The sequence below is a fragment of the Stomoxys calcitrans genome, chromosome 2, assembly GCF_963082655.1.
Source record: "Stomoxys calcitrans chromosome 2, idStoCalc2.1, whole genome shotgun sequence".
Classification (NCBI taxonomy): domain Eukaryota; kingdom Metazoa; phylum Arthropoda; class Insecta; order Diptera; family Muscidae; genus Stomoxys; species Stomoxys calcitrans.
In genome coordinates, this window is record NC_081553.1 from 167,829,457 (window position 1) to 167,856,376 (window position 26,920).

At 37.9% G+C, this 26,920-nt stretch overlaps 1 protein-coding gene across 2 annotated transcripts in view; it reads left to right on the plus strand.

Moving 5' to 3' along the window:
- The window catches only part of LOC106081399 (putative uncharacterized protein DDB_G0286901), a 317,325-nt gene that overhangs the window by 283,205 nt on the left and 7,200 nt on the right, over positions 1-26,920 (plus strand). The window contains exons 4-5 of one of the 2 annotated variants that reach the window (XM_059362412.1): positions 17,312-18,966; positions 19,293-24,726. In XM_059362412.1, the coding sequence (XP_059218395.1) occupies positions 17,312-18,966; positions 19,293-19,326 (1,689 nt within the window). In that variant the 3' untranslated portion in view covers positions 19,327-24,726. Of the gene's footprint in view, positions 1-17,311; positions 18,967-19,292; positions 24,727-26,920 lie in introns of those variants that run through there. The other variant, XM_013243316.2, reaches the window with a different exon arrangement.

Consider the following 26,920-nt stretch of genomic DNA (forward strand, 5'->3'; position numbering starts at 1 on the left):
GGTAGTCATCAAGGAAAGCGTTGTGCACAATTTTGGCAAGATTGGTCAATAAATCCGCTTGCAGTGGCTTGAGAAGTGAAAATCGAGCGATATACATACATTGCAGCTATATCTAAATCTGAACCGATTTCTATGAAATTCATCTGTAATGTCGAGAGTCATTAGGAAATCCTTCCTGCCAAATTTCTAGAGAATCGGTTAACAAATGAGCACTTCATGCGAAATTTCTCAAAACCAGACGAAAATATATATGGGAGCTCTATCTAAATCTGACCCGATTTCGACCAAACTTTATGGATATTGTGGAAGTCTTCGAGGAAAGCGAAGAAGATTGATCTAGACTGATTTCAATGAAACCCACCAGTAGTGTCGATTGCCTAGAGAAAATCCTTCCTACCAGAGAATCGGTTGACAAATGACTTGTTTTGTTGGATTATTACTGTAAATCGGACGAACATATATATGGGAGCTATATCCAATTCTGATCCGATTTCTATGAAACTCATCAGTATTGTCGAAAATCATAAGATAATTCTTCATGCTAAATTTCAAGAGAATCGGTTACTAAATGACCATTTTATTGCAATATTATTGCAAAAAGGGCGAACATAAATATGGGAGCTATATCCAAATCTAAACCGATTTTTTTCAATTTCAATAGGCTTCGTCTCTAGGCCGAAAAACATGGCCATACCAAATTTGAAGACGATCGGATGAAAATTGCGAACTGTAGTTTGTATACAAAAAAACATGGACAGACAGATAGACAGACGGACATAGCTAAATCGAATCAGAAAGTGATTTGGGTCTATCGGTATACTTATCAATGGTGGTGGTGATGGTAGCCACTGGTATGCATTCCTCGGAGGTTATTAGGGAAATTGTGTCTGAGCCGAATATCCTTTGGGCGATAAGAAGTTTTGACTCCTTTAAGTCGCCAGCCCCTGATGATGTCTAACCAAACTGCTGCGACCACTACCGTGAGGCTAAAACAACTTTCTCTTTGGCCATGTGACGACTACGTACACTGTGTTATCCTTGATACAATGTCCGGTGTTCCAGGCAGTGTGGATTATACCCTACCTGGGCCACTTTTTGATAAAAAAGTACTGTACCACTATTCTGGATAGAACCGATTGGAATTACGGTATCCCTGGTAATAGAAGTTGCGTAAACTTCTATACTGATGGCTCCAAACTATTGGGTTGCCCAAAAAGTAATTGCCGATTTTTTAAAAGAAATTAAACGCATTTTTAATAAAACTTAGAATGAACTTAAATCAAATATACTTTTTTTACACTTTTTTTCTAAAGCAAGCTAAAAGTAACAGCTGATAACTGACAAAAGAAAGAATGCAATTACAGAGTCACAAGCTGTGAAAAAATTTGTCAACGCCGACTATATGAAAAATCCGCAATTACTTTTTGGGCAACCCAATAGACTATTAGGTGGGCTTTGGGGTGCACTTTAAAGATCTAGAATTTGTCATATCGGAAAGGTTATCCGTCCGTTGCAGTGTGTATCAATCGGAGATCTTCGATCTGGAATCTGTGGGTGTGCCTCTAGGGACATGTAAGCTAAGTTTTCAGGACCAGTCCCGAAGGTCAACGAATGATAGACGGTCACAAAGAGGGGCTGTGAGCACTCCAAAACTATGTGGCCTCATTATGACTGTCACTGGCTGTAACAGACTTCTCAATTATTGTGTCCGTTATGACAGGTCAATGTTTAATCGGAAAGCATGCTGACAGACTGAAGGTTGTCAGCAAGGACTTTTGCAGAAGCTGTGAGGACTTCGAAGAGGAGATTATAGAACATCTGCTGTATGTGTGTCCTGTATTGGTAGAGATGGGCCATGGGTAAATAACCAAAAGGTAAAAGGTAAATTGGGTAAATAACTGGGTATTTAGCCATTTATACCCAAAAGCTGGGTATTTATAATTTTGCAGATATTTTGGTTTAGAGGGGTACCAGAACTTGCTGTGCCGAATTTCATTGAAATCGGATGAAAAATGCTCCTTTTATAGGCTCATTACACTATATCGGGAGATCGGTCCATATGGCAGCTATATACACATATGGTCTGATATGGACCAAATTTGACAGGAATGGGTAGGGATCTACCAGAACACACTGTGCCAAATTTCATCAAATTCGGGTAAAAATTGATCTTTTATGGCCTCAATACCATATATCGGGAGATCGGGCGGTCGATCTAAGGGCAGTTATATCCAAATATAGTCCGATCTGAACCACACTTCACACAAATTGGTAGGGGTCTACCAGAGTTCACTGTGCCAAATTTCATCGAAATCGGATGAAAAATTACTAATTTATTGCCTCAAGGCTTTAAGTCCGATTTTATGAGATCAGAAGATCAGTTTTATATACAAAAAATACGAAATCATCAAAATTTGTTTCAAATTTCATGAAAATCGGATGAAAAATTCTCCTTTTATGAGATCAATACTCCATATCGGGAGATCGGTCTATATGGCAGCTATATCTAAATATGGTCCGATCTGGACGTTATTCAACGAAAAGGTTTAGAGGGGTACCAGACCTCGCTGTGCCAAATTTCATTGAAATCGAATGAAAAATGCTCCTTTTATAGGCTCATTACACTATATCGGGAGATCGGTTTATGTTGCTGCTATTTATATCCAAATATGGTCCGATTTGGACCACATTTGACAGGAATGGGTAGGGGTGTAGCAGAACACACTGTGCTAAATTTCATCTTCGTTCAGTTTTGGTATTACTCATACTGTCTATATAAACTGGTCAGTCCGTCGGTAATTTTTCCTGCTTGTCGGAGAGCAACCTCAGTTTATAGGAGGGAGAGAGAGAGAGAGAGAGAGTTAAAGGCAATGGTTTCGCTCAGCTTGGCTCAGGTTAGTGTGGTTAGGTTAGACTTACTTAGACTATTTTAGTCCATTGTGGTACCTCAGCAGCAATAGACCAGACATCTGGTGGGAATCGAAACCACAACCCCCTCTCTGGTTATCCGAGCAACTCGTCTACAGTTGCCATAAGCGCAATATTTCATTGCCAATGAAATCAAGCTTTTGATTGGTTTTCCTTGAAGGCACAATCGAATTGACTTGATTAAGGACATGTGATCAATTTCACTTTCTTCGTCTCACTCTACTAGGTTGATTTGTCATGCAAATTTCAGCATAAATTAAAGTAATCAAGAATCCTTTTTTCAATTCCTACAAAATTCTATGTTGCTAACTCATTCAAGTTCATTGCAATTCAAAAATCACAAACAATTAACAACATTGGACCAATTTCGTTGACAGTCAATTAAAATTGTTTGTACGTTTCTCATGAATTCGAAGACAGCAGACTGTCCCAGACAGGGTAAAGGAACAAAGGGTGGGGGCCAAAGCAATTCCATCAGCACTGTTTAGGAAAGGCGCTAAATTTAAAATGCCATTTTGCCATGACTCAATGATGGCACCGGCAAAGACAATTCCTACAACTCAAGCACTAGAAAACCTAATTAAATTTAATTTTTTCACTTCAATTTGCGTTTTTTATACCCTCCACCATAGGATGGGGGTATACTAATTTCGTCATTATGTTGGTAACACCTCGAAATATGCGTCTGAGACCCTATAAAGTAAAGTAGCCATGTCCGTCCGTCTGTCTGTCGAAAGCACGCTAACTTTCGAAGGAGAAAAGCTAGCCGCTTGAAATTTTGCACAAATACTTTTTATTAGTGTAGGTTGGTTGGGATTGTTAATGGGCCAAATCGGTCCATGTTTTGATATAGCTGCCATATAAACCGATCTTGGGTCTTGACTTCTTGAGGCTCTAGAGGGCGTAATTCTCATCCGATTTGACTGAAATTTTGCACGTGGTGTTTTGGTATCATTTCCAACAACTGTGTTAATTATAATTCAAATTGGTTTATAATCAGGTAAAGCTGTCATATAAACCGATCTTGGATCTTGACTTCTTGAGCCAATAGAGGGCGCAAATTTTTATCCGATTTGGCTGAATTTTTGCATGAGATGTCTTGTTATGACTTCCAATAACTGTGCTAAGTATGGCGTAAATCGGTACATAACCTGATATAGCTGCCACATAAACCGATCTGGGATCTTGACTTCTTGAGCCTCTAGAGGGCGCAATTCTCATCCTATTCTTTGTTTTCCCTAAAAAGAGATACCGAGCATAGAACTCGACAAATGCGATCCATAGTGGAGGGTATATAAGATTCGGCTCGGCCGAACTTAGCACGCTCTTACTTGTTTTTTTTTGCGGTTTTTGGGGCGGGGGGTCCTAAAAAGGCAACAATTTCAAATGGTTGGTTTCATGTTAAAATATGTGTAATAATGTCAGTTTCATGTCATGCAATTCCCCCGAAATATCTCAGAACGTCAACCAGCCGACGAGTGCGGAGGACAGTTTAGCTATTTTCGGAATATTGTCAACGCCACAAAAAACTGTAGTAAATAAGTACATTTGCCAGTACAAATGGAAAACAAATAGTGAAACAGCACAGTATGTGTGTGCTCACAAATAATTGCACATAAATTCACATTCTTGGAAATTAAAATTGTTTCGCTAAATATAATGTTGATATCTTCTCCATCAGTCAGTCGGTTGCTCCAAAGTTGGTTGTGCGATTTGTCTTCCTTCTCAGTAGGACGATATGTTGACAATGAAGTTGGGGAATAACTGGGGCTTAGGCTGAAATGTGGCCTCCATTTGTCGAGTCTTTGGCTCTGCGGGCTGGCCACATTACATAGTTTATGAACTATAAAGTTGTCAACATTGATTTGACAGATAAAACTGTCAACGAAATATTTCACGTGCCCTGCGTGGCTTTCCCGCTGCGATTTGCCTCCAATCTCGTTCCATATGTGTGCGTTTAAAAGCCGTGGCATTACGAACCAGAAAGGGCTTTGAGGGCAGGGTGGGCGGGGGCCAGTGGTGGCCCTTTCGTTGTTTACTGGCGCATCCTATTACTTTAGCCTACATGTGTCGTATGTCGTTGCCATGTCTGGCCTATGATTGCGTATGCCAGTTTATTTTTAAATGAGATGATCTTCTAGTCGTTGTTGGTTTCGTTTTCCTTTTTTTTGCAAAGTTCATGAGATTTGTTTTGTGAAATCATATTTTGCTATAAACTGCAACTAATTTTTGTGGCATCCATGCGTTAAATTAAAAAATTAGAATCTCTGCGCCAAAGTTCTTCGCTCACAAGTACCATGGAGAATGTGCTCCTTCTGTTAGAATTCAGATTGTTCCCTAGTGCCTGATTTGAATGAGCAATGAACGATATGGTGTTTGCTGGAAGTGACATCTGAACGCATTTGGTGTTCCTTCATTTTATACTAGTGGCAGCTACTTGACATTTTCAAGTTGCTCTTGTTGTTGTTGTTGATGTCGCTAATAGGCGAGTGTAACCATTTAATTATAGCATGACTTCAAAATATTATTGTTCAACTTATGTTTGATGTTATGGTCCATGACACATTTAATTTCTCAACTCGTAACATTCGGTAAACTAGCATCAGAAATTGTAGCAGCAAAACTGAGATAACATTTTACCCTTCTTTTAGTTTAGGTATGATGAATGTTTTATATGGAGGAAGTGAAAGGCGGACGAAGAAAGGTGGTCGAAATTTATAGAAATTGGAAACCCGATTTTGATAAAAAAAAACCGATTTCAATCTTGACATGATTCAGAGATGGTTATTCGCTAACCATTCCTCTGTTGTTGCTCATACGTTTTCGATAAATTGTGACACGGTTAGATGTATTGAGCTGGGGGTAAACTTCTCACATAGCAAAGAATGTTGCCTGATTAAAGTTTAAGCTCAATGATGAGGCCACCGTAGCGCAGAGGTTAGCATGTCCGCCTATGACGCTGAACGCCCGGGTTCGAATCCTGGCGAAACCATCAGAAAAAATTTTCAGCGGTACTATGCCATGTAAAACTTCTCTCCAAAGAGGTTGTCGCACTGCGGCTCGCCGTTCGGACTCGGCTGTAAAAAGGAGGCGCCCCTTATCATTGAGCTTAAACTTGAATCGGACTGCACTCATTGATATGTGAGAAGTTTGCCCCTGTTCCTTAGTGGAATGTTTATGGGCAAAATTTGCATTTTGTATTTGATGAGGCGCCTCCTTTTTATAGCCCATACGAACGGAGTGTTGCAGGGTGACACTTATCAGGGGGGAAATTAGATTTTTTTAGACATTTTTATACCCACCATCATAAGATGGGGGTATACCAATCTAGTCATTCCGATTGTAACACCTCCAAATATTGACCTAAGACCCTATAAAGTACATATATTCTTGATCGTCTCGACATTCGAAGTCGATCTAGCCATGTCCGTCCGTCCATCCTGTCGAAATCGGTCGAACGCGTAAAGCTAATGCTGGCAACATTTGTGAGGTACTATGCCATGTAAAACTTCTCTCCAAAGAGGTGTCGCACTGCGGCACGCAGTTCCGATTCGGCTATAAAAAGGAGGTCCCTTATCATTGAGCTTAAACTTGAATTGGACTGCACTCATTGATATGTGAGAGGTTTGCCCCTGTTCCTTCATGGGCAAAATTTGCATTTGTACTTAATATTGATGTAGGTTGTTGAGGATTGATTGATGAGGCTATACCGGTTCAGATTTAGATATAGATCCCATATAAACCGATCTTCCGATTTGACTTCTTGAGCCCCTGGGAGCCGCAATTTATCACCGATTTGGCTGAAATTTTGCGTTAAGTGTTCTGCTATGACTTCCAACACTGTTGCTAAAAACGGTCCAAATCGGTCTTTAACCTGATATAGCTTCCATATAAACCGATCCCCCTATTTGAAATCTTTAGCCCCTGGAAACGTCAATTTTTGTCCAATTTAGCCAATTTTTTTGTTCATTGTGTTCTGTTATGACTTCCAACAGCTGTACTAAGTACAGTCCAAATTGGTATTTAACCTGATATTGCTCCCATATAAACCGATCTCCCGATTCGACTTCTTGAGCACCTGCAAGCCGCAATTTTTGTCCCATTTGGCTGAAGTTTTGCATCTTTAGCTCCTGTTTTGAGTGTGCTTAGTACGTTCCAAATCGACTATAACCTGGAACATCTCACATATAAACTGGTCTCTCTATTATCCTTGTTCGGTTCCTAGAAGCTATCATTTTTGCTGTTTTGGCAGAGGTTTGGTATGTAGAATAAAATTATGCCCTTCAACTAATTTTATTTTTTATAAACTTTTAGCACAATTCATGGTGGTAGATTCTCAAGATTCGGCACGGCCGAATTCAGCACGATTTTACTTGTTTTCGGATGCTATCGGTAGGACTCGATCCCACGTGTACGTCATAGGCGATCATGCCATCTCTGCGTTGGGCTCCCCCGTATTTCTTAATGTAGTGTACGTGAACAAATTTCCAAATTTTTTTGAGTTGTATTGAGCTCTTAGACACTCATGGTACAGTCCAAATTAGACCCGTTTTGGTATTGCTGCTTTAATCGTAGAACCCACGATTGGTGTTTTTGAACTCGCAAAGGTGTGTTTTGTTCTAGTTAGAAACAGCGGTTTGTTTTAGGCCAGCGGTTTGTTTTAGACCAGCGGTTTGTTTTAGGCCTTTCTCTTGCGTCGAAACCGATATAAATCACTCAATAATTGTATATAACAATTAAATACTCCGATATTCGATTGTGACTGCGATATTGGCCACTATCTGGATAGACCTTCATAGTTTTTCACGTTTTCCCTAAAGCAGGGGCGGTGTTTTTACCCTTTCTCTTACAGAAGGGAAGGGTTTTTACCATTTCCCTTACGGAAGGGAAGTGTTTTTAACGTTTCCCTTGGGGAAGGGTATTGTTTTTACCCTTTTCCTTAGGGAAGGGTAGTGTTTTTACCCTTTTCCTTAGGGAAGGGTAGTGTTTTAAACCTATCGCTTAGAGAAGGTTGCGTTTTTAAAGTGTCCCTTAAGTATATAGATGTACAAAGTATCGTCCGAATCGGTCTAAAACCAGATATAGTAGCTCCCATATAAACCGATCTCCAGAATATACTTCTTGAGCAATTTTTTCCGATTGGTCTGAAATTTTCCACAATGACTTATCCTATCGCCACCAACAGATCAAACCAGTGTGGTCCTAATCGGTCCAAAACCTGGTATTGCTCCAATATAAGGGCGGTAAAGCTCCAAATGTACCGGGAATGGTCCCAATGGGTTCAAAACCTGATATACCCACCACCAGAGCTTGGAGGGTGTACTAATCTAGTCATTCCGTTGGTATCACCTCGAAATATTGATCTGCGACCTCTTGCAAATGCAAATTTAGTCCTTGAACATTCCACTAAGGAACAGGGGCTTACTTCTCACATATCAATGAGTATAGTCCGATCTCATAAAGTATATATATTCCTGATCGTCTTGACATTCCAAGTCGATTTAGCCATGTCTGTCCGTCCTCGTGTCCGTCCTTCTGTGGAAATCACGATAGCGGTCGAAGTTTTTAACAGATGCTTCTTGTTGATATAGGTAGTTGGGGATTGCAAATCGTTCAGATTTGGATATAGCTCCCAAATAAAGTGGCCCTTCTTGAGCTCCTAGAACTCTGCAATTATTAACCGATTGGGCTGAAATTTTGCACATAGTTTTCCGCCACATCCGACATCCAACAATCGTACCAAGTATGGCTTGAATCGGTCTTTAGCCTGATATAGCTCACATATTAATCGATCTCTCGATTTGATCTCTTAAGCCCCTTGAAGCTTCAATTTTTATCCGATGGGGCTGACATTTTGTACGTAATATTCTTTAACAATATCCAACAATCGTATCTCATACGGTCCAAATCCTTTGTGTAAACTATTAACACCAAAACCATCATCTCCATGGATTCGGGGATGTGTTTTCAAGATTCGGCCCAGCCGAACTTAGTACGCTTTTACTTGTTTTAAATATGATTAGACTCAATCAATGACATAGAAAACCATGTCTAAGGTAAAATTAATCCAATTTTTTACATAGATTTTTAGTTGTTGGTCTATGCATCTAAGCTACACAATTGGCATGCAGAATAGTGGTTATCGATTAGTATTCCCATCTAATGTTGATTTTTGCAACATTTAGCAAAGAAAATGAGCAAGTTGGAAAATGCAAACAAAATACAAAATAATAGTGGGCAAGGAGCCAATTGAAAAAATGCAGTTTTGTTGGTGTGCCGTTTTTGTTTGGTATGATTGTGGCTGGCAAATCACGAAAATTACGATAATAGCTAAAATGACATTATTCTAAAATAGATGCTACTAGTATTTATATTGATGATACGAAATTATTATTTTTTTTTTTTTAATTTGCTTTTAACAATTGGCATAGTTTTCATTCGTTATGTTATTACTTGTCAGCCCATGAATTGAATAATAATTGCAATAAATTGAAAATGGGCTATTGGAAAATATTAATCGCTATAAATCCAGATCAATTTATTCAAATGGAACATTTGGCAATCGTTTGGAGTATAGCAACGGAGAGTGAAACTCACTACAATGAGAGAACTCGGTTTAAAAGAAAAGCCTTTCAAACTCCAAATGCTTGTTAGGAATGGTGTCAACATTAAATTCTTCCTTCTAACGATCATAAATCTAAGGTGAAATAGACTAAGAGTTCTTCAAATGTTAGCCTTCAATATGTAATTTTTTTATTTTCATCGCAAAAGCTAACGTCTCCATTAGTATGTTTTGTTTGTGTCAAATCGGTTTATAATATACGCAAATTTGCCCATTCCATTAAGGAACATGGCCAAACTGATCTGAGGTCTGATCAAAAATGACCGTTATTTTCAAATTTCCCCAGTTACGTATGTTCGATTTTCGCATTTTATATCCACCACCGAAAGATGGTGGGTATAAAATAGAGATATTGAGCTGAATAGAGATATTGAGCTGAAACTTAAAATAGAGATATTGAGCTGAAACTGTGCACAGATTCTTTTCTATAGCCTTCACCATAGCATAGGGGTATACTAATTTCGTCATTCTGTTTGTAACTTCTCGAAAAAATTGTCTAAGACCCAATCAAGTATATATATTCTTGATCGTTTGACATTTTAAGTCGATCTAGCCATGTCCGTCCGTCCGTCTGTCTGTCAAAAGTTCGTATCAAGCAAGCAACTTTCGAAGGAGTAAAGCTAGCCGCTTGATATAGCAGGCCCATAAACCGATCTGGGATCTTGACTTCTTGAGCCGCTAGACGCCGCAATTCTCTTCTGATTTAGCTGAAATTTTGCATGGGGTGTTTTATTATGACTTTCAACAACTGTGCTAAGAATAGTTTAAATCGGTCTATAATCTGATATAGTTGCCATATGAACCGATCTTGGGTCTTGACTTCTTGAGCCACTAGAGGGTACCATTGTTCTCCGATTTAGCTGAAATTTTGTATGGGGCTGTTTTGTTATGACTTTCAACAACTGTGCTAAGAATAGATGAAAATGGTCTATAACCTGATATAGATGCCATATAAACCGATATGGGGTCTAGACTTCTTGGCCCACTAGAGGGTACAATAGTTCTCCGATTTAGCTGAAATTTTGTATGGGGCTGTTTTGTTATGACTTTCAACAACTGTGCTAAGAATGGTTCAAATCGGTCCATGACCTGATAAAGCTGCCATATACACCGATCAGGGGTCTTGACTTCTTGAACCACTAGAGGGCGCAATTATTTTCCGATTTAGCTAAAATTTTGCGTGGAGTGTTTTGTTATGACTTTCAACAACTGTGCTAAGATAAGTTCAAATCGGTTCATAACCTGATATAGCTGCCATATAAACCGATATGGGATCTTGACTTCTTGAGCGTTTAAAGGGCGCAAGTATTATCCGATTTGGCAGAAATTTTGTACAATGGCTTCTTCCATGACCTTTAATATACTTGTCGAATATGGTATGAATCAGTTTATAGCCTAATACAGCTCCCTTATCAACCGATCTCCCTATTTGATTTCTTCAGCCTTTAAAGTGCGCAGTTCTTACTAGATTTGGCTGAAATTTTACACAACGACTTCTGCTATGGTCAGTATTCAATTCAAGTTTGGTCTGAAATGAACCATAACTTGATATTGTTTCAATAACAGCAATTCTTTTCTTTTATCCTTTGTTTGCCTAAAAAGAGATATCGTGGAATGAGCTCGACAAATGCGATCAATGGTGGAGGGTATAGAAGATTCGGCCCGGCCGTACTTAGCACGCTTTTACTTGTTTTGTCAATAAGCAGATTAAGTTCGAAGATGGACTATATTTGACTATATCTTAAAATAGCCCCCATATAGACCTATCCGCTGATTTAGGGTCTTAGACTCATAAAAGCCACATTTGTTATCCGATTTTGCTGAAATTTGGTACAGTGAGTTGTGTTAGGCCAGTCGACATCCTCTTACAATTTGGCCCAGATCGGTCCAGATTTGGATATAGCTGCCATATAGCCCGATCTCTCAATTTAAGGTATTGCGCCCATAAAAGGCGCATTTATTGAACGATTTAGCCAAAATTTGGGACAGTGAGTTGTATTGGGGCTTTCGATATCCTTCTTTAGTTTGGCCCAGATCGGTTCAGATTTGGATATAGCTGCCATATAGACCGATCTCTCAACTTAAAGTCTTGGCCCCATAAAAGGCACATTTATAATCCGATTTCGCTCAAATTTGACACAGTGACTTATGTTAGGCTTTTCGACATCCGTGTTGCAAATGGTTTACATCGGTCTATATTTGGATATGGCTACCAAAAAGACCAATATTTTGTTCTGCAAAATTGAACATTGACTTGTACTTAGTAGAGCACTCAATATCCGTGTCGAATTTGGTCCAAATCGGACCATATTACGATAAAGCTGCTATGGGGGTATAAATTATGCATTTTTCACCGGATTCTGACGAAAGGTGGTTTACATATATACCCGAGGTGGTGGGTATCCAAAGTTCGGCCCGTTAAGAGATTATGGCCTTAAAATTGTAATATGTGGAATATACCAAATAAATTCCCACACTTGGTTTATTGTTAAAATCTCAGACAGGTTTAAGATCGATCGCCTCTGATATCACTCTTCATATGTAGACAGTTCAATAACATTATGGCGGCATTGATGCCTACACCAGTTGAGTAGTCGTTGCCAACTACATAGTCATCTGTAATATGCGCACACCTGTTGGCAATGCACTAATAACAAAATTGTCATTCAATTTCTATGTCTTCCTCAAGACACAAAAATTTTGCTTATTTTGTCTCCTATCGTCACCTCCGCAAAGAGAAAAAAAACTAATAAACAATTTTCAAACATTTCGTGGTGCTAACTGTCACAAGCTATTTATGTTTTTTTAACTCACATTTTTGTCACACGGATATTTGTCTTTTCATCGCCACATCCATCCTAATTTGACCGCTTTCAATAATATTCGAATATATGTATGTACTTTGGCTTAGCTGTTTTGATTTTTAGTTCAGCAGTTCTCGGCAGCACAAAAGTTGGCAAAAATATTTCCTTTGATTTGGCGGTGTTTGTTTTCTGGCTTCAGCAGTGATGCTTTTCTTGGTGGGGGTTTGCACCCATGATGTGACATGCGACGACAGAATTGGTTCATTGAAGACAAAACGGATATGTATATATTTGTCTAATACTTCCCAATTTTGTTTCTTTTTTTCCTTTTTTTTTGCTTGCTAACGCTTCTTATTTCGAACTGAAACATGTTTTTTGCTCTCTAATGAGTAACTAAAAATAAGTGCATAGGTATGCTATTTTGAACAATTTTCTATTTGATTTTGTTGGGCCTAGCATCAAACGGAATTAAATTCGCCACAGAATTGACCTCACAGTCTGTTAGTTGTCAGGGGCGCTGTGTCTGGGTGGCTAGATGGGTATAAAAATTTTTCACACAATATGTGGCATACATGAGAAATTGAAAACACACGCAACTGACATTCGAATAGTAATCTACTTTGTATCCATAATCAAAAAATAAAAAAAAAATCACTAAAGTTTGGACATTAAGACTAACTGTAACAATGTCAGATGTGATATAAATGTCTACGCCAGTTTTTAAAATATTCGACTTTGTACTGCGCTCAAAAACATTCGGCCTATTGATTTATGTACTCGTTCTTTCAACTTTTATACGAAAACTAAAAACTTGCATACCATTTAAAATAAAAAATAACAAGTAATAAGTAAAAGCGTGCTAAGTTCGGCCGGGCCGAATCTTATATACCCTCCACCATTGATAGCATTTGTCGAGCTCTTGCCACATCATCTCTTTTTAGACAAACAAAGGATAAAAAAATAATTGCTATGTTATTGGAACAATATCAAGTTATAGTTCATTTCGGACCATAATTGAACTGAATATTGGTGACCATAGTAGAAGTCATTGTGTAAAATTTCCGACAAATCTAGTAAGAATTGCGCACTTTAGGGGCTGAAGAAGTAAAATAGGGAGATCGGTTTATATGGGAGCTGCAGTAGGCTATAAACCGATTCATGCCATTTTCGACACATATGTAAAAGGTCATGAGAGAAGCCGTTGTACAAATTTTCAGCTAAATCGGATAATAATTGCGCCCTCCAGAAGTCAAGACCCCAGATTTGTTTATATGACATCTATATCCGGTTATGGACCGATTAGAATTATTCTTTGCACAGTTGTTGAAAGTCATAACAAAACACGTCATGCAAAATTTCAGCCAAATCGGATAGGAATTGCGCCCTCTAGAAGTTCAAGAAGTCAAATCCCCAGATTGGTTTATATGGCAGCTATATAAGGTTATGAACCGATTTGAGCCATACTTGGCTTAATTGTTGGATATCACAACAAAATACTTCGTGCAAAAATTCATTCAAATTGGATAACAATTGCGCCCTCTAGAGGCTCAAGAAGTCAAGACCCAAGATCGGTTTCTATGACAGCTATATTAGGTTATGGACCGATATGAACCATACTTAGCACAGTTGTTGGATATCTTAACAAAGCACGCCGTGCAAAATTTCATTTTAATCGAATAGGAACTGCCACTCTAGAGGCACAAGAGGTCAAGATCCAAGATCGGTTTATATGGCAGCTATATCAAAACATGGGCCGATTTAAACCATACTTAGCGTAGTTGTTGGAAGTGATGCCAAAACACCACGTGCAAAATTTCTGTCAAATCGGACCAGAATTGCGCCCACTAGAGACCCAAGAAGTCAAGGCCTAAGATCGGTTTATGTGGCAGCTATATTAAAACATGGACCGATATGGCCCATTTACAATCCCAACCGACCTACACTAATAAGAAGTAATTGTGCAAAATTTCAAGCGGCTAGATTTACTCCTTCGAAAGTTAGCGTGCTTTCGGCAGACAGACGGACGGACATGGATAGATCGACATAAAATGTCACGACGATCAAGAATATATATACTTTGTGTGGTCTCAGACGAATATTTCGAGTAGTTACGAACAGAATGGCGAAATTAGTCATAGTAAAAATTGCAAATTTTGTCCATGAACATTCCACTAAGAAACAGGGGCAAACTTCTTACATATCAATGAGTGCAGTCCAATTCCTATTTTCCTTGGGAAAGTGAACTTCTTTTACAATTTCCCTTTGCGTAGGGTACTTTTGTGACATTTTCACTCACGGCAAAGTACTTTTATTACACTTTCCTTGGGAGCAAGGTACTTTTAATACACGTTCCCTTGGTGATGAGTACTTTTATTACCCTTTTCCTTTGGGACGGGTACTTTTATTATTCTTTTCCTTCGGGAAGGGTGTTTTAATCACAACTTCTTTTACCCTTTCCCTTGCCGAATGGTACTTTTATTACCATTTCCTTGGGAAGGTGAACTTCTTTTACACATTCCCTTGGCGCAGGGTACTTTTGTAGCACTTTCACTCGCGGCAAAGTACTTTTATTACACTTTCCTTCGGAGCAAGGTACTTTTATTACCCGTTCCCTTGGTTCCCTTTGGGACGGGTACTTTTATTACCCTTTCCCTTTGGGACGGGTACTTTTATTACCCTTTCCCTTGGTGAAGGGTACTTTTATTAACCTTTACCTAGGCGAAGGGTACTTTTTATTACCCTTTCCCTTGGTGAAATGTACTTTTAATACGCTTTCCCTTGGGGAAGGATACTCTTATTACTCTTTCCTTTGGCGAAGGGTACTTTTATTACCATTTCTCTTGGGGAAGAATACTTTTATTATCCTTTCCCTTGGGGACGGGTACTTTTATTATCCCTTCCCTTGGGGAAGGGCGCTTTAAGGTATACTTTTATTGCCCTTTCACTTGGGGAATAATACTTTTATTACCCTTTCCCTAGAGGAAGGGTACTCTTACTACCCTTTCCCTTGAGGAAGGGTACTCTTACTACCCTTTCCCTTGGGAAAGTGTACTTTTGTTACCCTTTATCTCGGGGAATAGTGCTTTTATTACCCTTTCCCTTTATAAAGGGTAATTTTATTACTTTTATTTCCCTTTCCCCTGGGGAAGGGTACTTTTGTTACGCTTTCCCTTGCGTAAGGCTACTTTTATTACTCTTTCCATTGGGGAAGCGTACATTTATTACCACTTCTCTTGGGGAAGGATACTTTAACTACCCTTTTCCATGGCGATGGCTGCTTTTAATACCCTTTCCCTTAAGGAGGGTACTTTTATTACCCTCTCCCTTGGGAAAGGGCACCTTTATTACCCTCTTCCTTGGGAAAGGGTACTTTTATTACCCTCTCTGTTGAGGATAGCTATTTTTATTACCCTTTCCCCTGGAGAAGGTTACTTCTATTACCCTCCCCATAGAGAAGGTTACTTTTATTACCCTCCCCTTAGAGAAGGATACTTTTAGTACCCTCTCCCTTGGGGAAGGGTACTTTTATTAGCCTTTCCCTTGGGGATGGCTACTTTTAATACCCTTTCCCTTGGGGAAGGGTACTTTTATTACCCTCTCCCGTGGGGAAGGGTACTTTATTACCCTCTCCGTTGGGGGTAGCTACTTTTATTACCTTTTTTTTGGGAAAGTATACTTTTATTGCCCTCTGCCTTGCGGAAGAGTACTTTTAATACCCTTTCCCTTGGAGATGGTTACTTTACTTTTTTACCCTCCCCTTAGAGAAGAATACTTTTACTACCCTCTCCCTTGGGGAAGGGTACTTTTATTACCCTCTCCCGTGAGGAAGGGTCCTTTTATAACCCTCTCCCTTAAGGAAAGGTACTTTTATTACCCTCTCTCTTGGGGATAGCTACTTTTATAACCCTTTTCCCTTTGGAAGGATACTTTTATCACTCTTTCCGTTTGAAACGCTACTTTGATTTCCTTTTTCTTTGGGGAAGGCTACTTTTCTTATCCTTTCCCTAGCGAAAGTGTACTTTTATTACCCTTTCCCACGGGGATGGCTACTTTTATAACCCTTTCTCTTGGGGATAGCTACTTTTAATACCCTTTCCCTTGGAAAGGGTACTTTTACTATCCATTTCTTTGGGGGAAGGGTACTTTTATTTTCCTTTCCTTGGGGAAGGGTACTTTTATTACCCTCTCCCTTGGGGATAGCTACTTTTATTACTCTTTTCCATGGGGAAGGATACTTTTATTACCCTTTCCCTTGGGGAAGCGGAATTTTTTTACCCTTTACCTTGGAGATGGATACTTTTATAACCCTATCCCTTGGGGATGGCTACTTTTATAAACCTTTTCCTTGGGTAAGGTTACTTTTATTGCCCCTTGCCTAGGGGAAGGGTACTTTTATTATCCTTTCCCTTGGGGAAAAGTAGTTACTTTCAAAACCCCCTCCCCTGGGAAAGGATACTTTTATTACCCTTTCCTATTGTTGAAGGAATTACATATGCTGCCACATTAATGAGTTAAACATTTATTCTCATCGTTTTTGTCATGATTCGAATTCAGGCATTTTTCTTCATAAACTGCTGTTAGACTTCTTAGGCATTTAAGCCCATGCTGATGCCACCGAAATTGGATAAGGGAGATGCCTTCTTGTTCCTATCATTAATCCAGCCAGATTGCAATAAAAACGCTCTGTTAATAGCCACAAGCGTTCGCTGTTTATTGGCATTTGCTCTACCCATTGTAATTTGAATCTTTTATTTTAAACAGTGTCACTATTTCCGATGTTTTTAATGTACTGATTATGTTTAGAGCAGTGATCCTTAGCACGAGGATTTCCCTTGAATTTTCAAAAAGTTTTTCCATTTTATTTTACTAACATTTCACTTGTTTTGTTCAGTTTGAATTAGCACTAAACAAAAAATTAAAAAATAACCAAATAACTTACTATAGCTTCTCGTTGCAGAAAGACTTCACTGACGACTGTGTCTTCAATGAAAATATGGAACAGCACAACTACAACACCTACTCCTCGACATATAACTCGAATGCGAGGCGAAAATACTATTTGGCTCTAAATCGCCATGGTGAACCGCGCAAATTGCAAATACCACCCACCCGTTCGCTGGGAAAATTGGCTACCTACACGAATGCCATCACCGAATCGGTGCCGCAAGAGCGTGTCGAACAGCTGATAGCAAAGAATTTCGGGGCAAATCGTATAAAGCATGGCATACGTCAACTCTGTGATACTGGCAAACCATTGATCGAACTGATCGATAGTAAAAACTTCAAAGCACAGCCCAAGTGCAATCCAAACAGTAATAGTAATAGCAATAGCCATAACGCATCTAGTAATAATAAAAATAAGAATAGCTTAAGCAGTAGTAGTAGCACTCATTTAGCAAATAGCAATAGTGGCCAATCTTTGAATAACGTTCCTGCTGCCAATGATAAAATTAAATTAAGCAACAATAGCAGTAATAGATCTAACAATAGGCCAGAAACAAATAGTAGCGGTAGCAGTAGTAGTAGTAGTAGTAGCAGTAGCAGTAACCAGAGTAGTATTAGCAATAGTCAAAACAATGGCCATATTAGCAGTAGTAGTAGCAGTAGTAGTACGACGACAGCGACAACAACGGCGACGGCGACTGCAAGGGACAGCAATAGCAGTAGCAGTAGTAGTAGTAGTAGTGGCAGCAATGGCGGCAGTTCGACAATGAAAGCCAATCACAGGGGGAAAAAGCTACGCAAATGTCGACCCTTTGAAAATGAAGAAGAGCACAATTGCCAGCGAAGACCGCAAGCCCTACAAAAGCCGGGCAAGCAAAAGCGATGTCGCGAATTGCAGCTACAACAGCAGCAAGAAGGCATCACCGATATAGTGTTGCCACCCATGTGTAAAAAGAAGGGCAACAAAAATAAAGGTGCAAAAAATAAACGAGTGCCTGGAGAGGCTAAAGGCAAGAATGTCCTGGGTACAGATGGCTTGGGCCCCAACAATCGTAGAGGTAAAAAACTTAATGGTGGTCCTGGTGGTGGAGGTGGCGGTGGTCGCCAGGGAGCTAAACAAAACCAAAATGGCGGCAATGGAGGAGGCGGTGGCGGAGGCCCCAAGAAGAAACAAAAAAATAATAAACGAGGTGGCAACGGTGGTGGTGGCGGTGGTCCAGGTGGCAATGGAAAAAAGAAACAACAAAAGACCACAACAACGACTACTACCACGGAACAAACTGCAACCAGTGCTTCCTCATCCACACAGCGACCCAACTTCTGGGAAACTTCTTCATTTTTACCCTCATCCACTCTCTACGATAGCTATGATCCTCATGCCGAAAGCACCAGTGATCGTGGCGATAGAGAGCAACGCAATGCAAGATACTCGCTGGACGATGGCTCAATGGAGACCTCAGCAGAAGAGGACAACTCAGCCGCCAACGATGACGTGGACGAAGATGAGGACATCGAAGGCGAGGTAAACGAGGAAAACGATGATGCCAGCTACGAAGACGACTCGTATGTGGCGAGCAGCAGTCATATGCCCTACGCAGAAGCCGATATTGCAAATCCACCTCTCACAGGTGGCGCTGATGATTTCCTGTATTACGATCAACTTGATGTGTGAGTTATATAATCCTTTTTACCACCTACTACTTACAGCTACTCTAAATGTATAAATATTTAACTTATATATGAAAAAACAAACAAACTTCCTCATGTTACATAGTTTTCTTTTCCCATTTTATTTTTAAATATATCTAATAATTAACAAAGGAAAGTAATTTATTTATTTAATACTGTAACAAAGAAAAAAATTGTTTAATTTTTATTTTCACAATGAACGTGTATGAATTTGGCTTTAATGTTTGGTTTTTTGTTTTTATTTTCTAAAACCTTAACTTTTTTCAAAATTTTATTTTATTTTATTTTTTTTTTTAATTTTGTAGATTATTGTATACCATTTGTTATGATTTTTCTTAAGAGACTTCTTGCATTTTGCATTGATGGATTAATTATTTCAATATAGCAAAATCAGAATACCATATATGTTAACATTGAAGAAAAACCGAGTAAAATTTCACAAGAAAGTCTTCTATCGAAAAGTAATGCAATAGAAAACCGAACATGTACAAAATTAAATATAGCAAATCAAAATGTTATGTATGTTGAAGACGTTGCAAGATATATTCTTACCATATATTGTATGTGTTTACAATTGTTTATAAGGCATTTAATTTAAATGTTAATGTTAATGTAGAGGAAAACCTAAAAACTATGAAAATTCTGTGTACATTTTGCAAGAAATTTTATGTAAGGGTTGCATTCTGCATCACTACACACACACAACGCACAGACATTATTCATGGAAACCATTTTCATCCTACTAAACACATGCAATTTCATGTCATCATACACTGCATCTAAACGCAACTATTCCATTATTTTTCATGCAATCATTCAAACATACAAACAGATCCTCCTCACATATCCTGGTATTCCAAAACTTTTATCCTAATCCCTTCTCGATTGAACTGAATGAGGTTATGGTGGATCACAATTCTGCCAATTGCTAAATTTAAGATCTACTAAGAACAAACTAAGCTTGCTTGCCTAGTCATGAAATAAGAAGAAATATGTTGCCTGAATTAGATTTAAAACTAATGAGCAAGGAAAGGATAACACAGCAAATAGCCGCTTATACGAATTCTATATACACTAACTTTCACAATGTGTTCATACTGGTATATCTGTCAATCTAGAAATGACAGCAAAATGATATTTGTTTTTGTGATAGCTCATTATATTGTTTACAAGCCACTGAAAGCATATGCTTCTACGCTTATTTAAAAAGAAAGCATTTCGTTATGGAGTTCAAGCGGAATTATGTGGTTAACTTGGATTTGCCTGGAAAACAACAACCGGCTATTGTTTGCGAATTCAAACACCTCATAGCGAACAAAATGTTTGTGCATCGCGCCATAAACACTTATAATAATTCTGGCAGCGTTGCAATAATATACCCGAAATGCTTCGGAAGTGAAGGTTCGAACTCAACGAAATCCACTACTTAGTTACCAATCAAATAGATAAAGTTCTGAATATCTCCCATGAAAGGTTGCAATATATATTGAAAGAAGTAAGAACGTGCTAAGTTCGGGCGGGTCAAATCTTATATTCCCTCCACTATGGATAGGATTTGTCGAGTTCCTTGCGCTGTATCTCTTTTTAGGCAAACAAAGAATAACGAATAAGAACTGTTATGCTTTTGGAGCTATATCAAGTTAAAGTCCGATTCGGACCATAAATAAATTGAATACGAAACATTGTAGAAGACATTGGTCGGTTTATATGGGAGCTTTATCAAGCTATTGATCGATTCAGACCATATTGAACAGGTATATTGAAAGTCACGGGAGATGCCGTTCTACAATATTTCAGGATATGTACCGATTTGAATCATACTTTGCACAGTTGTTGGAAGTGATAACAAAACACCACGTGCAAAATTTCATTCAAATCGGACGAGATTTGCGCCCACTAGAGGCTCAAAAGTTAAGATCCAAGATCGGTTTATACGGCAACTATATCAAAACATGGACCGATTTGGCCTTTTAACAATCCCAACCGACCTACACTAATAAAAAGTATACATTTTAAGCGCCTAGCTTTACTCATTCGAGAGATAGCGTGCTTTCTGCAGACAGACGGACGAGCATGGCTAGATCGACTTAAAATCTGGATCTGGATGGTGTAACGGTAGGAACTAGAAGGCATCTTACTTCTCCTGATCCTGTGATATCACAATAGACGGACACGTCCATCTCTCTTGAACAAATACTGAGTGCCTGAGAGTGATGCTCGATATGACAAGGCGTCTTTAAATAACCAATGGCCACCCCTTTCCCGCTGCGATCGGTACTAAACGAAGTACGGAAGCTTGGCGAGGAACTCCAACTCCACATGAAAATGTGTCTACAACAACAACAACAGCGTCTAAGTGAATCTGATGGCAGACTGTCACTTAAGCCTTACAAGTTCCAAAAGGAACAAGATCTTACGCCAAAGCAAAAAAGGTTTGCCTCGAAAGAGCAAAAGGGTTGATGCGCTTTCACGAACGAGGAGAATTTCCGTACCACATGTTCTTTGATGAGAAAAATTTCCCATTTGAGCAAAGTGTAAACTCGTATTCGGCACTCCGTTTCGTTCACATGGTGGCTATCCAATTCGCCAGATGCCAACCCAATGGACTTTACTACTTCGATTCGGACCATAGTTGGCACAGTTGTTGCAAGGCAAAAGTATACGCGCATTGCGTGTTCTAAAGGCTCAAGAAGTCAAACCGAGAGTTCGGTATATATGTGAGCTATATCAAAACATGGACCGATATGGCCTATTTACTAGAGGTGTGCACGTGGGTCGAGAGTTGTGGTGTCACGTGTAAATCACGCGTGAGTCACGTGATTCGTGAGTGAGATCCAAATCTAATCACGTGATCGTGCGTAACCGCGATGAAATTAAAATTTTTCGTGTGTCAGCGTGAATGAGTGAAATCATGCTCACGAGGCTAATCACTACTCACGCGACACTCACGGCTCACAAGACACTTAGGACTCACGCGACACTTACGACTCACGTGACACTCACGACACTTACGACTTACGTGGCACTCAAAATATAACGAAAAACTAAATTTTTAGCATCATCTCAAATCATACGGTATTTTAACGTAAGAATCTGTTTACAGATGCATAAAAACGAGTAGATCGAAAAACTGTTTATGCAGGGCTCATACATTTTGTACATTAATGTTCTTACGTTCAAATGCTGTATGTATTGAGAAGCATGGAAAAAAATTATTATTTGATTCATGGAAAAATATTTATTTTACCACGACTCGTGATTTTCTCGTTCGTCGTTAGTGCCTCGTGAGTGTCTCGTGAGTCGTTATTTTCTCGTAATTGCGCACTCCAGAGGCTCAAGAATTCAAGATCCGAGATTTTATTGCAGGTATATTAAAACATAGACTGATTTGGCCCATTTACAATACTAACCGACCTACACTTATAAGCATTATTTGCGCAAAATTTTAAACGCCTAGCTTTACTTCTTCGAAAGTTAGCGTGCTTTCGACATACGGACGCACATGTCTAGATCGACTTAAAATGTCATGACGAACACGAATATATGTACTTAATGGGGTCTTAGACACATATGTTATGTTACAAACGGAATGACGAAATTAGGTGGAGGGTATAACAATTCACGAATCCATATGTTTTGGATATGTTGAACTTCCATATTTTAAAACATACTAAGAACTCTTTCATATATAGAAGACAAAGTTTATGGACAAAAACAGTTTAAGAGTATATTTAAATCAAATAAATTCTGGCTCCATTAATATTTCACTACACTTTATTGTAATACTAAAATAAGTCAGAGTTGATGCATGTCCAATAGTTTTCAATGGGTGATTTTCATTTGCAGAGAAATTTTTAAACTAACCTAGTTATAACATTTGGATACTTAAACATTAATGTCCATATTCAGAAAATTTTATACAGCTTTAAAGTAGGTGAGAGATCTCCTTTATAGAACTACTAGTGAACACTGGTGTAAAATTTTAATGCAAAAAATAAAAAGAAATATATTTTTTTAGCGTTTTTATAACTACTTTGTGCTTAAAAGGTTAACAGCATATGAACGTGCCTGTAAATCTGTAATTTTTTTTTCATACATATATTTTAGTACCAGACATCAAGATGGATTCCAATAGAAATCTCAAAACCAGAATTTTTTTAGAAGGATCCAAAAATTTTTGTTCTGAAATAAATTGCTAACTTTGGATGAGTCTACATGATATTATACGTAAAGATATAATTTATGGTATTATTTCCATTAATCCAATTAATGCCAATGATACTTCTTAACTAGCTCTAACTAAAAGTCTCGATTTGTTATTTTTCCACCCATTCGCCGTTGATAGATTGATTTCCATATTCGAATGACGTTGTAATTCGTATGCTTCATTTGAATATGTTACTCTTCTTTATTTCAAAGTGTTTCATATATTAAGTAAGAGTTTTTCTCGTAATTATTTTATTTGCTGGCACATACATCCTTGATTCTGTTCATAAATCATAGCTAGAACAATGGCTAAAGAAAGCATTAAACTTGTCTTCTGAGATCGTTAAGGCTTAAAAGGCCCACAATGTAATTAACTGCATCTTTCCACTGCCAACTCTTCACGTAGTTGGCAGTCAAGCAGCAAAAAGTGAAGATCTTTGTTTTTTCTTGACTATTACAATTGAAAGCAGGCATTCGATTTTTTTTGTACCCATGCAAGTTCAATACAAATTCCTCTACTCAAAAATCCAACCCCTCTGCAGTTTGTTCCTATTCCTCACTAGTTTTCATTTCATAATGTCATCGGAATGGTGTGCCAATATGATCGAATCCATTTGTATATGAAATTATAACTTTTTTATTCTTCAGTTTGGCTTAAAATGGTTAAATAGTTTATTCAAAATATCTACTCCGAAATTCTAATTCATTGTTAATTTTTTCGATCGCCAGAAACTTGGTTAATATTTAAATATTTTCTCAATGGATTTGGTTAAATTTTGGCAACGTACCGACGATATGCAATCCATTGTGCTTATATAATAAACTCGAATTTCAACATCTATTTATAAACTAATCGAAATCTCCAAGAAAAAAGTGTTCAGTACAATTACATGTGTTTGTTTTGAACATTCACATTTTTATATTTGTAAATATATATATGTATATGGACATACATAAATGTATAAAGTTCCAATTAAACTTTAATTAAGTGTTAAAAAAGCAAAAAATCTCCTCAAATAGTTCCATTTAAAATCCAATGTCCATGATATATCCTGCCCTTTCCACTTCTATACAACATCAATTCCTTACATCACAGTAAACAAACCAATAAATAGCTGTAACTGAGGGTGAGAAAGAACTAAGGAACAAATAAACAACAACAATAAATATAATTGTAAAGTAAAAATGGAAGTACAAGTGTGCTCCTATCCACTGCCATAAAATGTCCTTGTATATACCACATTTATCTAATAAATGGTCTATTAAGACCTCAACTCACTTAATTCATTCATAATAAAAAGTTATAAATAATGAAACATAAATGAAAACCTCGCTGCCTCTCAATGAAAACAAAAAAAATATAATTTCTATTGTATGTAAACATAAAACATATACAAATCATAAATTCAGAAAAGAAGGCCTTCAAAAGAATAAACAAATTTTCAATTACAAAACGGTGTTTAAAAAAAAACATTTAAAAACTTTTAAAATACAAGATTCCTACCACTTTTAATCAGGTTTTTTTTGGAAAAATTTTAAAGATTTGGCAAAGAATTTGCTCAAATTAATCGCTCTAGGTATCTGGATTGTTTTTTCTGTTTTTTTTTTTCAAAGAAACAAGCAACATCGCCTTTAAGAATGCACTCTTACAACAAATGTATGTATACTATGTTCATATTGTAATAAAGTTTTATTTATTATTATTTTTTTCATATTAATTTATAATTTAACACAAAATGCAACATTTATACAAGTCGTTTATTTCGTAACACACAAACACACACATCCACTCTACGACCTATTCTCAAAATATTTTTTATTTAGGATATATTGTTAGCAATATAGTCAGATTAGTTATAACCTAAGTTAAGAATTCGTAATATATGTGTTTAAATACGTGTCTCCATAAAACGAACGATTTTCTCATATTTTGTGCGAATAGGAAAATCATATTCTGAAAAAAAAGAGAGAAAAAAAATAAATGCTTAAAAAAAATATATAAATAATGATAAACAGATATCTTTTAATTTATGTCAGGAAGAAAGGCACAAGGGAATAATGTTTTTGCCTGGAGTAGCCTTAAAGGTGTTTTCGGACGACATATGTCCTGCAATCTATAAAAGTTTTACATTTTGATATAAATGAGACATTAATGAGGTATCAACTATAGGTTTTCGTGTGTTTCGACCTTTCTGTTTATAAACTGTTAAATTGCTAATCACGCTCAAGGTCTTAGTTGTGCGTGTTTTAGTTTTAATCATTCTCCCAATATTTCGCAATGGCTTTAGCTTTTGGCACTTTCTTCAGTGTCTGCTTTGTTGTTAATTCTCCTCTCTGTTGTAGCCTCACTTGTGTTCAGTGATACCGTTTTTGGTAGGTTCCTACCAAAATTGTTAGGTTTCTATTCACTTGGTAGGTTGGTAGACAGAACTCAATTTTTGGTAGATTTTTCCAATATTCTTATATATAACAAGTAAGAGCGTGCTAAGTTCGGCCGGGCCGAATCTTATATACCCTCCACCATGGATCGCATTTGTTGAGTTCTATGCACGGTATCTCTTTTTAGGCAAACAAATAATTTTGAATAAGAACTGTTGTGCTATTGGAGCTTGATATAGCTATAGCCCGATTCGGACCATAAATGAATTCTGAACATTGTAGAAGTCATTGTGTAATATTTCAGTTCATTCGGATAAGAATTGCGCCTAGTAGGGCTTAAGAATCAAAATCGGGAGATAGGATTATATGGGAGCTGTATCAAGCTATTGATCGATTCAAACCATATTAGACACGTATGTTGAAGGTCATGAGAGAAGCAGTTGTACAAAATTTCTGCCAAATCGGATGAGAATTGCGCCCTCTAGAGGTTCAAGAATTAAAGATCGGTTTATATGGCAGTTATATCAGTTTATATACCGATATAATAACATAACAGAACACCTCATGCAAAATTTCAGCCAAATCGGTTGAGAATTGCGCGCTCTATTGGCTCAAGAATTCAAGATCAAAGATCGGTTTATATGACAGCTATACCAGATTATGAACCGATTTAAATCATACTTAACACAGTTGTTGGAAGTGATACCAAAAGACTACGTGCAAAATTTCAGTCAAATCGGACGAGAAAGGCTCAAGAAATCTAGACCCAAGATCGGTTTATATGGCAGTTATATCAAAACATGGATCAATTTGGCGCATTTACAATCCCAACCGACCTACACTAATAAAAAGTATTTGTGCAAAATTTCAAGCGGCTAGCTTTACTCCTTCGAAAGTTAGCGTGCTTTCGACAGACAGACGGACAAGCGGACGGACATGGCTAGATCGACTTAGAATGTCATGATGATCAAGAATATATATGCTTTATGGGGTCTCAGACGCATATTTCGAGGTGTTACAAACAGAATGACGAAATTAGTATACCCCCATCCTATGGTGGTTTGTTTGTTTGTTTGTTCCGTATAGACTCAAAAACGGGTGAACCGGTTACCTTGAAATTTTCATAGATTGTGTTGGTTGGTCTGGAAGAGAACATAGGCTATATAATTTTTTGATATCGGAAGTGGAGCGGACCCTCCCCCTTACCCTAAAAGTACTCCCCAAAAGTAAAAGTGGATCGATCGGGGCAATATGGGATTCAAATGAAAGGTATTCAGGAGTAGAGTACGAATTTCATATTTAACATTGGATCCAAGTAACTGGGGGGTCGCGCCAACCCTAAAATGGG